A 17,432-nucleotide genomic window follows, 5' to 3' on the forward strand; every position below is an offset into this window, starting at 1 on the left:
TTCTCAGGACATATCGAAGCCTGCCCCCAGTATGATCCTTCATTTCGTTGTATCATCGCGCCGACGGTCCTCCTCTACTTCGCTTTCCACTGAGACTATAAATTAATATAACACCATTTATTTTATAAGTCTTTCCAAACTATCCAGTCAGCGATGCATATTTTTATTACTTACGTATATACCCAAATCTAGAGCCTGTGATCAAGAATTCTTTTTTTAATTTATTTTTAAATCGACATGGATATGATATTACCTCTTCTTGCTGATTCTTTTATATATATTTTCCATTTCAAAAATTTCATTCAGACTTAAAGTCAGTCGAAAGCTTTCTTTTAGAGCTTCCGGTTGCCAATATTTTTTTTCTTCACCAAAATGTTAAAAAAAATTCTTAAGATTTAAGTAATTTGAAAGTAAAAGGTTATTTTCTTTTTTTAATTATGCCAAAACTTTTTACCGAGGTTAGTAACAATTTCTCTATTTCTCGAAAATCTCACTGACAAATGAGAATTCTCGAAATTTCGGATAATCTATTTATCGAGACTCGAGATTGGCATTTTATGATTATTTATCGACACTTTTGATCAGTCCATGGCAATATTCTTCTTTACTCAATGTGACCCAGGGAAGCTAAAAGGTCAGACAAGTAATTTTATTATTCGATTCTCTCTTGATACTAGTATTATTCATAAATCCATTTTAAAACCTTGTTTACATTCAGTAATGTATGTTGTATAGTATAAAAATAATCTTTTTACTATTAATTTAATATGAAACAGCTGATCAGCTGATGATTGAGGTGATGATAATCAAGCATATGATGTCATGTAAAATATTATAATCTGTGTTCAAAAATTATACTTGTAAATAATCCAAAACAAGTAGTATCGACATAAACAGGTTTTTTTTTTTTTAAATAATAATGTTGAATCTTCAACATCTTACAACATCTAGTTCAACATCTTTCAGTGTTTCTCAAACTTCTAAAAACTGTGGTTCACTTTTTCCCACCAGGTCCTCTACTTAACCCAGTCACCTTTTCATTATGGGAGATCGTATACAGTTAGATTGAATCAGGTCCGCGCCGAGGATGATTTCCGCTGAGTTGCTAACCGATAATGACCCCCCCCCCAAATATAATAATGAAAAACGTTGAATGTAAGTAGGAGAGAGGAGTGATGTAATTAGCCAAGTTAATGAGCATATTTTAATTGGAAAAATAAGTTTGAAATTGCACCGCAAGCAATTTTTTACTGTAGGTACATGAGACATTCATAAGAAAAAATGTTAATACATTTAACGACGCTCTCTTCCGTAAAGAAAATTAGAAAAAAATCACAAACTTATCTCAATCGTGTAAAGACACCGACTCATTCTATTGAGATTTTGAGAGACTACTTTATGGTATTTTTTATATATATAAAACCAGTTAAATTCCTCAGTAACTCTTCTCAATAATATAGTACCAGGGAATACCAGTTCCATGGGAATAATAATAATAATCTTGAATGAGTAAAATTACATTTGGAGGTGGCGAATTTAAATTTAATATTTAGCTAGGATTGTGAATGTCTTAAATTTGGAACATTGAAAAATGTATGAATAGTTTTCAAGTATGCCGCATTTGCACGTGGTTATAATAGTCGAGATGCTTGTAATCAAGATGCTGTCAAACAAACAAATTTGAAGTGCAAATTATTATCACCTTGTTTACTCTATAAAAATTGCTAGGCAACCAGTTGACTCGAATGATGATTCATTGTTGAATCAACAAAAATAGAAAGAACCTCAACTTCATTTAACTCAACTTATAAGTTGCTTAACTTTATTGAAGTTTAGTTCCCACGTATCATTTGACTTTCAACTGACATTCAACATACAGTTGAACTACAAATAATTACTTTTTCTATACAACGTTTTCAAATTTTCTGTTGAATTATTATGCTCAATATGCTCAAACTTGTACCTGATATGAAGTAAATAAAAAGCAAAGAAACAAATATACAATACTGAAATGTCATTTTGACATTTCATTTTGATTTCCATAGTAACACACGTATATATTAATAATTTAGTTGCTAGGACCACCCCCTTAGCAACCAATAATAGTCTTTTACTTTTTACGGATTTTTCTGAAATAACTTTCCATACAAAACGGAATTATCTGAAAATGAATTCAATTCTGCTTAAAGATGGCTAAAAGTATTAAAAGAATGCATTGTCATCGTGTTCTGATAATATTATAAAAGTTTCAAATGTCTAGCTAGTCGGGAAGTTAATTAAAAATCGATTGCAAGATTTGTACTGGACAAACAACCACCGGAAAAACAAGAATACGGGCTAATAAAAACGTTGTAAAATCGTCACGTCGTGAAAACGCGGTATTATAATAATATAGGGAATGGAACGATATGGTGCCGTAAACAGGACGCCAAGACAACTGGACGACGGCTATTTTAACGTCACTTAAGATGAATGAAATTTCTGATGGAATACAAATAGATACATTATGATTTACAATTGAAAGTAGGTAACGGATGTTTATACAGAGAACACAGTGACAGTCGTTGTCCAGTTAGCATTTGTTCAGTGATCCTGGTGTCTAGATAGTATGGCAAATCGTGCTAGACTCTGTAGAATGTGGAGGAGTAAGTCAAGCTGTGGATTTTAATTGCATATTAATCAATATCCGCAACACGAGACATTATGTTAGAGATGGTGCGTCTTTGTTTCTCTTCTGCCACAAAGAATTCTTTGTTCCTCAACACTCTTTCTAGGTTTTGCTTGTTAATAGTCTGAGTGTCAGGAAGATCTCCGCCGAAATCGGATGGAAGACATCTTTTTGGTATAACGTCTTTGTAGAATTGTTCCCAGTCCATGTTTGGGGGATGAAAGACTAGCTGAAAATTACAGAAAGTATGATTTGAGCTGATTTTTTTCAAAAAGAAAACCAAACCCTTCTATACTACATGGCGGGAAATTTGAATCAATTTAAAACGCTTCTAATTTCAAAACTATTCAAAATATCACAATGAGTAAGGTCAAGTTGTTGATATGATACAAGATACGGAATGATACAAGTTTTATAATATTATGATAATGCAAGGGTTACCGGAAACGGTGCAGGGGGTTATTTAAATGTATTTTTAGAATCATCCATAAATGACGTCACATGATTTTATACATTTATTTTTGACCCCTTATCCTTCATCATCAAACTTCGTCACAAAATGTTTTACACACCTGTCTAAATTACGTCTCATTTTTGAACCCCTCATGCCCCATTAAAAAAATAAGAAAATATTATCAGAAAAAAAATGTTTGTATTTTGTTAGTTTTGTGATATCTTGTTTTTTTCCCTTTACCCTCTTTCGTCACAAATCACCAGATTATAATAATCTAACCCCCTCCCACCCCTTGAGGAATGATTAAATATATGAAAGACCGCTAATTATGAAATTTATTAGGACATCAATGGCAATTTCCATATTTTCCTTTAGTATAAAACGATAAGCTAAAATATTTTTTTCCCCCGAAGTTTTTCTGTCATGTTAAATTTTCGACTTCTTCCCTTATACCCAAAGTTTTATAATTCGGTTCATATTATAAGGTCGTGACCATAATAAATATATTTTATTTAAATTTGGCTGCGGTCCGGTACCTACTCCAAATATTAGGTGTACATACAATATCAAAAAAATCTTCTCTCTTAATGATACTATCAATTTGAAATCTACTTTTTAAACATTGCATTACTGTGCGTTGTTGCTCTGCTGGTGTAGCGAAAATACTATCATTCTCCCTAGGGCAGACCTTTATTAGTGTATTCACAATTTTTTATTTGGAAAATGTCACTTTTCTTGAGATGAAGATAATATGTCATATTTATTAAGATTACGAAAATAAGGTTTTTTTTGATAACTAATCGTGATATCCCAGGATTCCATTATCTTAAATCCTGGGATTACAAGTCTTAATACATACCTTCTTAAACAGTTCTCCTGATATAAATGGTCGTATCATTTTCATTATAACGTTGATCAAAGAACTGACATTAAAAACATGAATTGAGACGATTCGAGCGTTTACTCCGGTTTGACAGTATTCTATGAATTGTGTACTAGCCCTGGAATCAAAAATTTATAATCAATTAGGTACACCAAAATGATATTTTCAAAACAATAGCTTTATAAAATAGGAGTTTTTAACCTATGGTTTGCACCCAAAATGAATCGATTGTTATATAAGACGCGAAATATTTTTAACAATAACAATAATTGGTTGTAAATTAATAAAGTTGTGGCGTATTTTTCACGTATAATCGGTCAGTATCTATATATAATATGATTTCGTAATGTCATGAGATAGCGGATCTGCAATAATTTCGTAACATAGCGAATTAATATTATTACATAATAATTTCAACATATTATTTCATACTGCGCCGTTCAATAAATAGCGGGTCAGAATCGATTGAACATCTCACTCGATTATTAGTTTCTGTTAAAAACACATCGCACTGAATTACCGATATATTTATTATGTTGCTTGGATTATACTCTTGTAGTTATTTGAAACAGTAAATAAATTCTCGCCTCCTCATCATGAACAGTGTGTGTGTATGAGAAAGAAACAAGGTCGCAAATAACTGATTCAAATTTGAAGAATTCTCTGCTGCTATCAGTAACAAATTTAACACTAAACATTGAAAGACTAGCGAAATCCAAACGCTTAAAAGCTCTCAGAGTGTTTCAAACACGCGCTGTCAATATCATTTTACTCCCTACTTCAATTATAGTTTGTCAATTTATGGCTACGGCCGTATGTTGTAGCTTAACCACTGGGGAATGACAAAAGAAATGGCGTATTTCAAAAAAACACTACCTTATTCTTAGGTCAATAATTATTATAAAGCAATCATTATTCATAAGATGTTTATCACACTTGAATGGTCAAAGACATAGCTTATAATAAATATCTTTAAAATCATATCCGAATGTGTTAATTTTGCCGATTTTTTGAATAATAAAATGCCTAATTCTTGTCAAATTTGGGATCACAGAGATTATCAATATAATTTTTTATCGTGAATATTTTACAAAAATTATCTCGTCATAAATTATACTGATAGTTTTATAAATGCGTTTGAAAATTAATAAATGTAAAAAATCTTAACACCACTGCACAGTTATGTACCGAAATATGACTATATTCTAAATCATTAGAGCGAGAGGTTTAAAAGAATACTATTTTATGTAACAAAAATACTTTATGCAGTCATCAAATGTTTAAAATAAATATAAGGGATAATAAGGCTTCAAAATTATATAAATAGATTATCTACAACGTTTAAGGAGTGTCCAGGATCATGGTTTGAAAATACAATAAAAACTCAATTTTGACCTACGACGAGCATGTGGGCTGTTAATTAAAAAAAATAAAAACTGATACCTAGCCAAAAAATATTGCAATTTGATAAGCACTTGAATATGTAAAAAAACACTAGTTAATTTCGTCGTAAAGAGATAGTAAGCCTGTGGCTTAATTGGTGAAGCACATATGCGTCCGTCCAGTAGATACGGGTTCAAGTCCCATCAGGGGTCGTATTTTTTTCTAATACTTTTTCTAGCTGTTTTCAAATTATCAATAAAAACATATGAATAAAAAAATAGTTTAGTGTATAGTAATAGTATTATAATATAGCGGTCTGCGAACAATTAAAAAATTGGTCAATTGGGCCTACTGATAAAAATGTTGTGCATCACTGTTATAAAAAGGATGAAATCTTTACATAGGTACCTGAAAGGAACTCTCAATACATGTCCAAACGTTGCCCCTCGCATGTCATATAATATTATGACACCACTGTAAGGTCCATTTTCATTTATGTAAGAGTCTGAAAGAAGTAAAAATATAAATTAATTAACCCATTGGAATCGGCGCCAATTTGGCGCCGCTGTTACAGGACGCAGGATATGGTGAAAATCAAATATTTTTAATCATATTTTGATTTTTTAAAGTCGAAATTACTTAATTATAGATGTAGCTATCAATTTATGATGTTTGTTATATAGAGTCCAATATATTTTTTAAGAATTATTTGATTTATAAAATTAATTTTTATTTAAATATGTCAAAATAATGATCAATTTAGTAGGTATAATAAATTAATACATTAAAAGAACGCGGAAACCATAGAACAGATTAATAAGTATAATTCAGATAGGCTATACCCCACCCCAATGCACTACATTTTGAAGCAGAGTTTTGAATGTGTGAGTTTCCTCAATTAAGCTCAAAGTTAATTCGAATATTTTCGTACATTCTCGGAATTTTTCGACACGATCGTTCTCAAAAAAAAAAAAATCGTTCCAGACGGTTGGCTTGAGATATTATAATAATAAGGTTTTCACGTAATCGAAAATTGTAATTTAATATAGGTATACTTTTATAATATTATTACTAATAACTTTTATTTTAAATCTATAGGTACCTATCTAATAATATTAAAAACATTGTTGTGAGAAAGAAGACAAACTAATTGATTGATTGTGGTATCCGCGAGCAATTAAAGAACTTATACAATGGCACCACTGATATCACTGGTTTAGAGGGAATACTGGTCATACGGATACATATTTTTCTTGAAATCATTGATAACATTATTTACCAAGGCTCATGTGAAAATATTTGATCCCTGCGAGGTAATCGTATCTTTCAACTGTAAAATCGTGGAGTCTGTGCAGCAGTACAGAATAGCCTTCATCTGTCTTTTCATGTAGTCCCATATACTCCCTGAAATAGTAAAACAATAATGGTTTAGTGAAAGCAATGATAAATTAATTATGCATCATATTCTATAAAAGAGATTTCTAATTAAGAATTCGGATGAATTTTTGGTAATAGAGGAAAAAAGGGTTTAGTATGTTCTATTTTTAAAAAAATAAGCAGTTTTTAAAATTAGTATCTTCGGAATTAATGTCTACATAAAGAAGGTTTTATTTAGGAGAGGAAATTTTGTGACAACATTGGGTGAAGGAATATATATTGATGATATTAATACTATCGACTGAAGGTACTTGATGGAATTTGAATTTAAATTCTAATGGATTCAAGCTCTGTACTATTCCATTTAAGTCGTTTTTTGCGATCCGGGTTTCGCCTTTCGGCATTTTCAGGCGCCGTGTACACTCACAGTCATACGGGTGATTATAAATTATTATTCTACCAAGAAATATTAGAAATAAATAGAGCACAGTTACGAGCTTACCTATTTTGAATGATCAACTTAGCTTTCCTAGTAGCCCTTTGTTATATCCTATAATTATGATGTTTTACATATGAGACTATATTATGGTCAATGTTCTTGATACAAAATTTATATATGTATGTGTGAGAATATATGGATGAGGATTTAGGTAAGTATGCCTGTGTATATTAGGTGAGTTTATATACATTATATTAGGCGAGTTTCAGTGGCGCACCCAGGGGAAATTTCGAAACACTAACGTCAGGTTTTTTTAGAAACCCGTTCCCTAATGATATTCTCGGTGTCCACCCGAATTCCGGAGTGGTATAGGTCATGGCTGGGGAGGGTTGACAGGGCTCTAACCTGGGGGCCCGGGTTGTGGGGGGCCTGGCGTGTCGGGTTGACCAGATAAGTGAGATAAATACACATCATAAATTAGCTTTAATAGTAAAAAAAGCTATTATACTTCACGACTATGAACATTTTAATTTATATATTTGTCCAATATATTTTCTAATTATAATGTGTCGATACTCGACAGCTTTATTATTAAAGTAGATGTATTGAAAATCGCCAATAATTCACTGTATAAGTACCCTCAATTTGAACTAAAACACAATTTGAAAAACGTTAATGTTGTATTTCACACTGCCTTTAATCTAAGCGGTGGATAGGGGGCCCGTCAAATACCCTAGCCCAGTGGTCGGCAAACTCATTAGTCAATAGAGCCAAATATCAACAGTGCAACGATTGAGATTTCTTTTGAGAGCCAAATTTCTTAAACTTAAATTATATACGTAGGTAGTAAGTAGGTACACTGCTAATTTACTTAATAAACTTTAGTTAAAGTTTTAAGTCCTAATTAAGTTATAGGTAGGTACACTGAATAAAACTGAATATCATACGTAATAATGATCTTATTTATTAATAAAAATTAAATTGTAAGTCAGGTATCCATAAAATTGAATCATGAAACTGACAAACTCAATGTGAATAATGGCCTTGCATCTCCTTGTAAAGTTTGGGTAAGTCAGGTTCGTATGTTGTTGATTTAATTTTAAGCACGATTCCAGGTTCTCATCAATAAATCAATTTCTTAATTTACTCTTGATTTCCTCTCTTGGAAATCTTTTTACTAACCACAAAACTTGCAATATTAATATTGTTGACAGATTTTATTCAGTACCTAATTAAATACAGAACTTTATTTTTATTGACTCTTCTCCTCAGCTGCTTTCTTCCTTGCATCATCGACAGAATATTTAGCGCAAAATTACGAGTCTTTAGTTGTATCTTTCTAAATTTCAATGCGCCAATTTTTTCCGACACATAAATACAGGTCGGTAAGCCATTTAAGTTTTGAATAAACGCGAAGTCTCGGTCTATTCAACATTACATTTACGGTTATCCTCTTCCATTTTCTTTGCTTCTTCTTTGTAGCCATGTCAAATATGGCAGAGAGCATCTGTGGCAGAGCCGCACTCAAGGGGCCAATGAGCCGCAGTTTGCCGACCACTGCCCTAGCCTGAGGGCCCGTTTCAGGATGTGGGGGCCATGGTGTAGGTACACCGAGTGCAATAGACAAAAGACCGATAAACGAGATATTAGGCTGTGTTGTATTGAGTAGGTTGTGTATAATTTAAATGCAATAATACTTTTTTGTCCATTTTCGATTAATATGTTGGAACCTTAATATTGAAAAACCAAAAATCTACGATAAACATTCGGCGAAAAGAACGAATACACCCACTACAATTACTATAAACTACCCACTACGATAAACCTTCTAGCATGGATATTGTATTAATGCTTGTTGCACCAGGCGTAGCCATAACCTGGTGCAGCGCATACCCCCACCAAACTCTTCCCGTACCCCAGGGGGTACGCGTACCACACTTTGGGAAACACCACTCTAGACCAAGCGGGTAGCACAGCCGATATTATTTAAGTAATATTTTAGCATACTAGGTACACATGTCCAGCATGGTCGCTGTTCACTTCCAATCCGCCAGTCGCTGATGACACGCTCAACGGTTACCGCCACTATGCCTCCAATTTAATAACAACTAGGAGAAACTGTACAAATATATCGCCGTGTATTGTGAAAATATGTAAAAATATTTATATGAAGAAGAAAAAGAGCCTATGAGACTTACATTCTCCTCCTTGGGCCCCCCCCAATAATAAATCCTGGGTGCGCCACTGGCGAGTTTATATGTATTTTTTAAAAATAATATTATAAAAAAGTAGGTACCATGTAAAAGTATTATTAAAGACTAATACCTCATTAGTTCACCCCATTAATTATTTTTCTTAGAATTGACGATTTACACCTCTTGAATGTAGTATTTTTATTGTTCATAAATTATTAAATTATTAAATTAATATTAAATTTTAAGGTGACAGCAGGACTAAAACAAGGCGACTCCTTATCACCAATGCTGTTCAACTTAGCTTTAGAGAAAGCCGTTAGAGAAGCTCTGAAAGCAGAAGGTGGAGTTACCCTGAATGGGTCCCATAAAATATTGGGCTACGCAGATGATTTGGTGGTGCTCGGAGAATCTGAAGAAGAAGTCAGAGATATTTTCACTCCTCTGGAGGACACAGCGAAAAGGTTGAATCTACGAGTAAATGTGGGAAAGACCAAGTATTTGAAAATGACAAGAGGCATTGAACCCTCTGGAAACATTGGAATAAGAAACTCCTCGTTCGAGAGAACCTCTCTCTTCAAGTACTTGGGCTCCAACATTACCTCTAAAAATGAAATGTCCCTAGAGCTCTCTGACCGACTGAGAAGTGGAAATGCAGCGTACTTCGCGCTGAGTCGTCTGTTCAGGTCCAAAATGCTGTCCATCAAAACGAAATTCCGGGTGTATAACGTGGTCATCAAGCCAATCGTCATGTATGGATGTGAAACGTGGGGTTTAACAGAAAAACAAGAAAAGGCGCTCCAAGTGTTTGAAAACAGAATCCTCCGGAGAATACTTGGACCCGTCAATGAGAACCACCGGTGGCGCATCCGCACAAACGCTGAGCTCTTCGACCGATACCAACCTAGAATCACTAATATTCTGAGGTCAAGAAGGCTCAGATGGGCGGGCCACGTTGTACGATCTGAACGATCTAGAACTCTCTATAGGATTTACAAAGGCACACCAGCTGGCACTCGACCTCTTGGCCGCCCTCGACGGAGATGGGCGGACAACATTCAAAGGGATGCGGAAAGGCTGGGGATAGTCAACTGGGAAGAGAGAGCGCTGGACAGAGATGCCTGGAAAAACGTTGTGCAGTCGGCCATGGACCTGAACGGCCCCTAGCGCCAGTTTAATAATAATAATAAATTATTAAGTTTTGACGATTTATTATAATATGCTATCAAGTGTATTGTAATTAATAAGATAGGGTTTTTTCTAATTAGGTTTTTTACTGACACTTCAACTATTCATAATTTGTTTATTGTATTTTTTTGGAACCATTGACTTGATAGGTAGGTAATGGAGTTTTTACCTACTTTATTGTATTGCTTTATTATATAAGCTAGAGTAAAGAGAGTTCGTTGTCAGTGTGTGTTTACCTTTTGTGAGTGTACACGGCGCCTGAAGATGCCTAAAGGCGAAGCCCGGGTGGCAAAAAACGACTTAAATGGAATAGTACAGAGCTTGAATTCCTTAGAATATATTGATGAGTTTGTTGCCAGGGATGGTGTGATGAGGGGTAGGTGATGAATAGAATCAGAAGGTTTTGATGCGTATAAAAGTAATTCCCCAAATTTATTATCCCTTAACACAAATTACAAATTCAATTTACAGCTTGTACAATATAAAGTTTATAAACTAGATTTACGACGATAGTGTTTGTAATACAAATTATTTTAACGTTGAAGCGAGAAGCGTGTGATTAAGACGAACGAATTTAAGGTACTGATCTCTTGTTGGATTGCCACGTCTGTTTTTATATTGAAAGTAGACAAAGAAAATGCTATCCACAGCGTGGGTAAATTATTGTTCTTGTTCCCACACTGCGGATTGATTCCTGGGATTTTGTCTGCGAAATTTGATCAAGGTACAAACGTTATCAATCCAACAATGGATTTCACACGACACAATGACAGGAATGCACTGTTTACTCGTTCATTCCTGTGATGCGACAACTGACACCCGGCACGTAAGCATTTCTTCAGCCGGCGAAAGGCGATCATATGTCCGTTCGCACAGCAGTGTTTTGCTGATTATTAAAATATTGAATTCTTAAAATGTTGTAATTTTTAGGTTTTAACTGCTATCTACACATTGCACTGTCTGCAGACTACTTCCACCCTCAAGTTGAGTGATCAGTAATGAGCATCACCAACTGCTAAGCACTGTGAAAGCGAGGCAATTCTTGAGAGATACCATAATTGGGTGATAAAAGGGGTTTTTTTCAAACACTTCAACTATTCATCATTTGTTTGTTATATTTTGTATTGCGATCCTTGTCATAATATGAGGTTTTTACCTACTTTATTGTATTAGTGTGTTATATAAGTTAAAATGAACTGTATTCGTTGTCAGTGTGTAATTGAATTACCTTTTGGTGAGTGCACATAGTTACTGAAGATGCCGAAAAGTGAAACCCTGGCCGCCAAAAACCACTCAAATGGAATAGTACAAAACTTAAATCTATTAGAATTTAAATTCGGTGTTATTAATAGATACTAAAATAATACACCTAGATTTGGTGTGAGTTTTCCTATTTTTACAACGTTTTTATTAGCTCGTATTCTTGTTTGTCCGGTGGTTGTTTGTGCAGTACAAATCTTGCAATCGATTTTTAACTAATTTCCCGACCAGCTAGACATTTGAAACTTTTAGAATATAATATCAGAACACGATGCGAATGCAATCTTTTAATACTTTTAGCCATCTTAAGCAGAATTGAATTTTCAGTTAATTCTGTTTCGTATGGAAAGTTATTTCAGAAAAATCCGTAAACAGTAAAAGACTATTATTGGTTGCTAAGAGGGTGGTTCTAGCAACTAAATTATTAATATATACGCGCGTTACTATGGAAATCAAAATGAAATGTCAAAATGAATTCAGTATTATATATTTGTTTGTTTGTTTTTTATTTACTTCATATCAAATACAAGTTTGAGCATATTGAGCATAATAATTTAACAGAAAATTTAAAAACGTTGTATATAAAAAGTTATTTTTATCTTGTAATTATTATTTTTTCATATGGTATGTAGGTACCTTTACTAAGTAGGTATGTTGTTTCACGTAAATATATTTTTTTCTATGAAAAAAAGTGCTGCATAACAAAACATGACGTTTTTTCACGGTAATTTAAAAACAAGCAGAAATCAATTTTAAATTGACAATAATTAATGAAGATAAGTTTGAATGATTACGAATACGAAAGATAGTAATTTTTCAATGTTGATAAATGCGATAGAAAAATCTCAATTAATGTGATATTCTATGGTAAAATATTATTTAAACAATACATTTAAAATAATTTGTTTACATACTGTCATACTGAGTGCTTATGTATTTTTTTGCAACGAATAACACACCAACTCGACATAATGTCTTATTCAGTGTCGTATTGAAAATAATCTAAATTCAACTAGAGATGGGTTTGTATTTCATGTTAATACAACGTTTTTATTAGGTCGTATTCTTATTTGTCGGGTAGTTGTTTGTCAGGTGGTTGTTTGTCCGGTACAAATTTTGCAATCGATTTTTGACTAACTTTTCGACTAGCTAGACATTTGAAACTTTTAGAATATATCAGAATACGATGCCAATGCATTTTTTAATACTTTTAGCCATTTTTAAAGTAGAATTAAATTCATTTTCAGTTAATTCTGTTTTGTATGAAAAGTTATTTCGGAAGAAATCCGTAATCCAATCCACTATTATTAGTTGCTAGGGTCCTAACAACTAAATTATTAATATATACGTGCATTACTATGGAAATCAATATGAGTGTCAAAATGACATTTCAGTATTATTTCTATCAAATACATTTTTTTTGATTGTTTAAGCTAGTGAAGTCAAGTTTATATGATTCAACAGAAAATTTAAAAACGTTGTAAGTATATAAAAAGTTCTTTTTATCTTTTTATCTTGTAATTATTTTTTTATAAAACAAAAGATCAAAAAGTGAATAACACATTATTTTGACTTACTTAGTGTGTTATTCCACGAGGCAGTCAAGTGCGGATCTAATAATTGTATGACCATTCCTCATAATGAAACAATAAAATAAACTTACTGAACCTCCTGTACTTCTACCATGGCTTCATCAGTAGCATCTCTATTGTTGAACTGGTCCGGAAATTTAATCCTATAGTTGTAATGTGACTTGATGCATTTCTTGGTGTTATCGTTGTCGTAAGCAAGGTCAAAAGCCATTTTGAGAAGTTGATTTCTGGAAATATTATTCGATCGGAGACATGTAGCAGATGACATCTGTGAATATATTATATTAAAGTTGATTATAATTAGAGTTGATGAGGTGGAGGAGAGAGAAGGTCATTGTAGCTTTGTAGGTTTCGAGGAGAGAGTTTATTTATCGATACAAGAATAGAATAATACTTTAATGAAGATGGAAGTGTGAGGTTATGATCGTGGGTAATGATGTACTGATGAGATCGATGTAATCAAGATGAGAGACTTGTTTCGAGTGGAATGATGGTTTACTATGTCGAGTGATGGACTTGTGACAATAGTAGTACATCTCGTGATGGACTCGATCAGTGAGTGAGGATTCATGCATTTTTCTTCCAATATATACAAGAGCAGTCCATATATTTCAAGATATTGTCGCAATTAACAAGTCATAACAGACCTTACTGATTTAGTTATAATTAATTGATTTAGATATAAATGATTATTATCGTTCTATTACTTTGTTTTGACACCATAACATACATATTAAAGTGTGTCATTCATTTAATGCTGAATGATATGATTGCTACATATGTCATTTTTTTTGAGATTAAGTGTTGCTCACGGTAAAGCCAAGTACACACCTACATTTATGTCTACCCTAATATAAAAATGTGAGTAAAAATGAAGCCCAATAAATCCACAAGTCAGTAGGATAAAGTTATGGATAGTTCATATAGCTTTAAGTAAAGTCTCAAAAATTTCCTATTAAACTCTCCTATTTTTAAGAGCCAAGATACACAAATCGTCAACCAAATCCATTCCTTGATTTATTCTCATGATTTTTGTTTGGATTCGAGACTTTGGGTTTTGCTCTCCATCGTCACATAGGTATTTAAGGAGTGTGGCCATATATAAATACGAGTATGTACTAGAACACATAGAAAGATCCGAAGTATATATTATTATATGCAAGACAAACTACAAAATAATTAACACTATAGACTGCTTGCTACTTCCATTCATCAATTATGCAACTGGTTACAACGAGCGGATAGATCATCACATGTTCCACAGTTTCCTTGGAGTCACTTTCGCAGTTTGAACGATCATTGGAGTATGCCTACTTCTTCTATTGTTTTTGGCTCTACAGTGTGACTTATCGATCAAGTCTTCTACGCCGCCACGGTCGTTTCTCGAACTAAAACCCTCCACCGCATTTACACTCCTGATACTATATTTCCTCGACCCTAATTCTGCGTGTATTCAATATCGCGTGAAGTTTTATTAATATTAAAATGCTTAGACCTTTGCGGAACCAAAATAAGATTATTATTTAGAATGCAGAAGAATTGTAAGGAGGAGAAACAGAAGAGAAAGTTTTTAATTCTTCTGCCAGAGATCGAGTATCTGTTACGAAAAGTCAACACGCGTACGTCACGTAATATCGTATAATCAAAATGCAAAAACCACGTGATGTAACAGTCGTTTTATAGTTATAATGAATCGTATCCGATACATCGTCGTCCAAAGTCTGATGTCGTGCATGCCCTCGGGTGGCATTTCTCGACCCACCTTGCAATTATTTTTTCCACCGCAGGCAGCTCCAAAATTTCTCTGGTTGACCTAAAGTAGTTTGTTTCCTAGATTTTGGGCGTATTTGCACCATTGTAGGAATATCGATAAAGCTTTGCTATGTACATCGGCAGCTGTTACAACTGGAATGCACTTTTGGAGGCATGGTAAGAGACTGCACTTGGCGCCCTGCACAGCAATCCGCTGACCAATCTTACCATTACCGATAAAATGATGTGTCAAAAACAAAAAAAAAACAAGAAATCTTAATAATATTATTGTGTCAAAACATTATGTGAAATATTCAAACCATTCGTAAGCGCAAAATGTATTTGCGAGTACAATATTCTATTGACAACGGAGAACTGTAGGTTTCCATAGTGCTAATTGATCATTCAATGATCAATATTGATAGTAGTCGTTGGTTTGTGAAAACTATTCACTTCCAATGTGTTAACTAGGGATTGCAATACCGAATGAAAATATCAATACCGGTATTTCAGTATTCCTAATTGAAGACCCGGTATCAATACCGGTATTTGTGAAAAATATTAAAAAAGTATCCAGATATAGTATTAATATTTTATAGCAAAAACCGTTAAATTAGGTAAAGGTAAGATGATAGTATGGTAGAGATGCTGATGTTTACAAATACCCAGTAGTTGAACCTTTCGCACTTTCTTCTTTGAATGATCTTTCAATACATTTTATATTATGAAGATATGCTTAGATGCGTATGCCACTTGTAAATCCATCTAATGTTTATTAGTTTATTGCACTTTTTACAATTAGTAATATCTTTATTTTTATCCCGTAAGAAATAAAACCAAACACAATATTGCATTATATTGATAAAAAAATCCTTTACTGTATAACCTACTCTTTAGTAAATAAACATCAAGAAATTAGACACAAGAAAGTCCATTAAAGTGTATAATAATTATAACTTCATCATGAAATATTCCTCACCAGGGCTGAGGTTACCAATTATTATACAAGCGAATCAATCGCAATTTTAGATTCACCTAAAAATACACTTGTCAACTTCTAAAACCCGTGAGCGACTGGCGAAAATATTTGGATAAATTTTAAATTAGGGAAGTAGGTAACTACCTACAATGCAAATATATTTCACAAATCTGCACGTGTTGCTGGTCAAGGACGACGAAAGACAACGGAAGTAAAGCGGACATCGCGTATCCCGGCATAAAAATTACATTCCTGTTAAACCTTTTATGTTAAACACAATCACTGCTGAACTTTTAATTACCTTTTAATTACCACATTTAAATAACATATTAATTATATCTAATGACCAAGTACTCCAAACGCGCACGTCGCGGTATTAGCACTAAATGAGTTAATACACTTTTTCCACTTTCAATAACGAATATATCGGTATTATCTCATTTTTAAAACCGGTATTTCGGTACCTATCGAAAAATAATGGATAGCGGTTTTGAAATTCGGGCATTGTAGTCCCTAGTGATAACCGAGTGAAAACACTTATAACGTATTTTTCCTTTTTAATTATTTCTCACGTCATGTACTCGTTAAACCGAATAAAAAAATATTTGCATAAAAGTAAAAACCTACCTAACTAATTAATTATTGTTTAGTGTTTTTTTTTATTGTGGTAGGTAGACAAAATCACATTGAATTCGCCTTCTATGACGGACTAACTAAACCAGTTAATGTTCCTGTCTGTGAGGTCATTATTGTAAACTGGTTATATCTGTAAATTACAAAATCAAGGTTGCCATAAAACCTAAATACAGTAAAACTATTATGCTAACGATCGTTATACAACATTATAAGTGTATTAGGTACGAATAAGTATGTAATATTATAAAAAATTGAAAAACAAAACTTTTATTAAAAATAAAACAAATTACAAATGTATAAGCAACTATGGTTTATTAATTAAACTTTTATTCAACGAATAAAACACAAGATTTAAGCAAGTAGCATTCGTTATTTTACACCAAATCATGCATTCATGCATTGCCGACTCAAGAGAAAGCCGAAACATTCACGACTGGTCCTACCTTTTCCGCCCTTCCCGTTGTCTATGGATGACCTGTCATTGCCTGCCATTTTTCCATAGAGTGCTAATACTGACGCGTCTGCCGTGTTCATTTGTCAGAGTATTATTAGTTTCAGATTTCTTTATTATTATAACGTATCTTGAAGACCTTGGAGTTCATCTGATTTAGTGGTTATTAAAAATCGAT

At 33.2% G+C, this 17,432-nt stretch overlaps 1 protein-coding gene across 1 annotated transcript; it reads right to left on the reverse strand.

Moving 5' to 3' along the window:
• Positions 1-2,675: 2,675 nt before the first annotated feature.
• LOC147069616 (uncharacterized) lies at positions 2,676-13,647 on the reverse strand. Its single transcript, XM_085950852.1, has 4 exons — positions 13,508-13,647; positions 6,668-6,792; positions 3,982-3,998; positions 2,676-2,897 (listed from the first exon to the last, which is right to left on the reverse strand). Exons 1-4 carry the CDS (start codon positions 13,645-13,647, stop codon positions 2,676-2,678), a joined length of 504 nt encoding a protein of 167 aa, XP_085806978.1.
• Positions 13,648-17,432: the final 3,785 nt, after the last annotated feature.

The sequence above is a fragment of the Rhyacophila brunnea genome, unplaced genomic scaffold (assembly GCF_057557595.1).
Source record: "Rhyacophila brunnea isolate RB1 unplaced genomic scaffold, BYU_Rbru_1.0 scaffold_23, whole genome shotgun sequence".
NCBI classification, from domain to species: Eukaryota; Metazoa; Arthropoda; class Insecta; order Trichoptera; family Rhyacophilidae; genus Rhyacophila; species Rhyacophila brunnea.